At 46.6% G+C, this 3,422-nt stretch overlaps 1 protein-coding gene across 1 annotated transcript in view; it reads right to left on the minus strand.

The window, feature by feature from the left end:
• The window catches only part of RECK (reversion inducing cysteine rich protein with kazal motifs), an 80,058-nt gene extending 77,324 nt beyond the window's left edge, over nucleotides 1-2,734 (minus strand). Inside the window, exon 1 of the mRNA XM_003800223.2 lies at nucleotides 2,549-2,734. Within this exon, the coding sequence (XP_003800271.1) occupies nucleotides 2,549-2,648 (100 nt within the window). The 5' untranslated portion in view covers nucleotides 2,649-2,734. The remainder of the gene's footprint in view (nucleotides 1-2,548) is intronic.
• Between the last annotated feature and the right edge of the window lie 688 nt (nucleotides 2,735-3,422).

Genomic DNA, 3,422 nt, shown 5'->3' on the forward strand with positions numbered 1-3,422 from the left:
AATCTAGTCTATCACCAATCCTAGCTCTTTTTACTGTGTGGGCCAAAATATTTCTTTGGGAAGAGAATCTGCTTCTTATTACTTTCCTCCAGATAGGCATTCACTTTTTCTAACTCCAAATTACATTTTTTCAAGATTCTAGGCTTACTATTACATAATTCCTTAAATGTCAACTTGTTGAAATCTGGCCCTTAATATTACATCTTTCCCTCTTTTGTAGTATTACAAAACATTTTAAACAGAAACAGAGTTATTATCAGGTCTCATAAAACGGATTCTGAGACTGTTTCTCCACAAGAAACATCTTCCAAAGAAACAATCATCGAGTAAGTCCTATCCCCCTCATCCCCTAGGAATAAGAATAATCAGGGCAGATAAGACTTATAAATGGTATAGAAGCTGGAGTCAGTGACCTGCAAAGACTTATGACAGAGGACACAAAAGTACCCAATCTTGAGTGGGGGAATAAGGACAAGGGAAAGACTGAGAAGGATTAAAAGCCAAGGCCTTCATTAAAATATAACTGTGCTCTCAATTTTACAATTGGAGAACATTTTCTGCACTTTCTACAAATTCACAGTGGAAGCCTTTGTCCATTATATTACTCAATGTCCTTTATGTAAGGAACCACGCAATATGTGCTTCCTAGAATTTAGTACAAGAACAAGTCTCACTTTCAGATCAAAATTGGAATTTGTCATTTTACCAAGCAATGCAATCTATATGTTGTTGTGGGCTTTTGGAGCTGGAAGGGCCATTATAAATCAACTAGTCCAGTATTTTCTAAAGTGTGGTTTAAATGTTAAGAAATAAAAAGTTTTATAAGCAAACAAATCTCTTTCTTTCTGTATTAACTTTATTGAGATATAAGGCACACACCACGAAATTCCTCCTATTAGAATGTACAATTCAGTTTCTTTTAATATGCTCACAGAGTTGTGTAACCATCACCAATAGCCAATTTTAGAACATTTCATTACCCCCAAATGAAACTTAATATGTATTAGAAGTCATTCCCTATTCCCTCAAGAAACAAGTTTTACTTTAACCATAGGAATTGCTGGATCCTTTACTGGGAATCTAATGTGTTTTATGAATTTATAAAACAGGGTATGATGCACAATGTCTAAATGCTGTATATGTATTACCTCAACTCTCACAATAAAGATCGGTAAAGTAGCATATATAGTAAGTGTGGACAGTACAGCACAAAAAGATTAATGCTAAGTAACTTGTTCAAGTGTTCTTATCCATTCCACTCTCTTACAGAACAGACCAGTTGTGAGAGTAGGATGGACAACTAGTATTTCATGGGACATAACTTTCTAAGCACTTTAATTCAATCTCTTTTAACAGTGAAAAATATGGGGCCCAGAAAAGTAATCTAATTTAGCCAAGAAAACAGCATTTTCTCTTCTTTTCTTTGGTTTTTGGGCTAATTTACACCTAAATTAAAAACCTAACTACAGTTAACTATCTTATCCCAGTTTCCTGACACAATTCATTCTTCTTTAAATGTCTTTCTTTTTAAATCTTTATTTGGACATTTAAGCTACCTTAAAACTCTGTAGGGAATGACTTAAAAGCTTGTTGGGATTGACTTTGCTTTCTTTAGGTGTCCTTCTCTGAAAGAAATGTACTTCACCATTCTTGCATATACAAATCCCAACTACCTTGTAATGTCTAGTACAGATGAAGGAATTACTCAAGTTTTCCGCTTATCCTAGGTGGAAGTCAGCGTTGTCCTTTCTGTGTACCCATACATAGCCCTCCATCTGCTCTGGGCACTTCTGCGTTGTATTCAAATTATTTATTTCGAGCTCCTGTTGTGTGCCACCTTCTAGCCATAGAGCTCCTGGAAGGAAGAAGTCAGCAGCAACTCCAGAAGCCCAGCAACTGGGAGCCAATCAACAAGCAATCAAAAGTTTCCTATCTACCCTCGTTTAATTTCTCTAAAGCAAGAATAAAACTCTCCTCAAGCTTGCCAGCTCCCAGAGGGCCAGTTTACTCACTTACTCTGTCTCCCTCCAGAGCCCAGCCCTCCCTCTGACCGACAGTGCGCCCACCAGGCAGGCTACAGTGCCCATCGGCGCTCACCGCCAAGGTCGGCCTTTCTGAACCCAGGGAGGGTCAAGTAACAAGTAACAGTAACTGGCCAGGGGCGACGGTCAGGCAGACGCACATCCGAAATCCCATCCAACCCTCGTGACGATCCGGGACAAAGATGTTTTAACCTTTTCTGACAGAGACCTGAGCTATGCAAGGGGGTCAAGGCCGAGCAGGGGTCCCATGTCGGAAGGTGACAGAGCAAGGCCTCGAACCCGGGTCATCGCTTCCAGGTCAGAAGATCATCGGGGCGGAAAGAGGTCCTTGTTTGCCCTCCGTCGGCACTCCCCTCCGGACCACTGCGACCTCGGGACCCGGGGTCACCGGACGTGGGCCGGGGCTGGGGGTCGCGCGCACCCACCGCCCCTTGCCCCGCGCCATCTTTGAGCGCTGAGGCTGCCGCTCCAGACTGCCCCGAACCGTTGCTCCAGAGGTTACTCACCCGCACTGCCCGGGGCCAGCCCCCCTGCTACCTCCGCAACCCCCGCCAAGGCCAGCATAAGCAGCAGCGCGCCTCGCTGGGAGGCCCGGACCGTCGCCATGTCCCTGCCGGGTGGGTCCGGAGCAGCGGGATGCTCGGACCCAGCCGGGCCGAAGCCGCCGCAGCCGCTCGCGCAAGGCCCCGCCCCGGCGCCCAGACCTTTGGTGATTGGCTGCGGAGCGCCAAAGCCCCGCCCCAACTGCCCAGAGTTTCCAAAACCTCCCGGGGGCGGGAACGTGCCCCATACCCCGGCTCTTTGTTACGGCCCAGCTGTGTGTAGGCTTCTGTCACGGAGACCGCCAGCCAGCCTTCTCCAAGAGTGGAGGCAGGGTTTGTCAGAGCTGGAAGGGTCCTTAGAACGCCTCTGCTATCTCCCAAGGTTTACACATAGAGCCACTGAAGCTGAGAGCCCAGTCTGACCTGTTCGAGATCACACTCCAAGTTTGCCTGAGAGCTCTTAGTTCCAAGGCTGAACCAAAGGGGCTTTTCCCCAGCACGTAACCACAGTGATACTGTCAGTGTTCTTCCTGCTGACACTGCCTTTCACCCAGAGAAGACGGGTCACACCTCAGTTTCCTCTGAAGCTGAAGGGCTGTGCCGTAGGCATGGTCGGCTGACAGTGGTGGAGGGCCTGGGGCGTGGATTCTCCACCAAAGCTCTCTGGCACAGGTAGCCTCAGTGTGTCTTTGATGTACTATTAAACACTTACTCCTCTCTGGAAAAGGGAGTGGGAGAATGCTTGTCTATCTAGATATGGAAAGCCTTGACTGTCAGGCTGAGGAGTCTAGACTTGGTTCAGTGGACGAACTGGAGTGGGTCCCCACCGTACCCATCA

The sequence above is a fragment of the Otolemur garnettii genome, unplaced genomic scaffold, assembly GCF_000181295.1.
Source record: "Otolemur garnettii isolate 467f Iridium unplaced genomic scaffold, OtoGar3 scaffold00172, whole genome shotgun sequence".
In the NCBI taxonomy this organism is placed as follows: domain Eukaryota; kingdom Metazoa; phylum Chordata; class Mammalia; order Primates; family Galagidae; genus Otolemur; species Otolemur garnettii.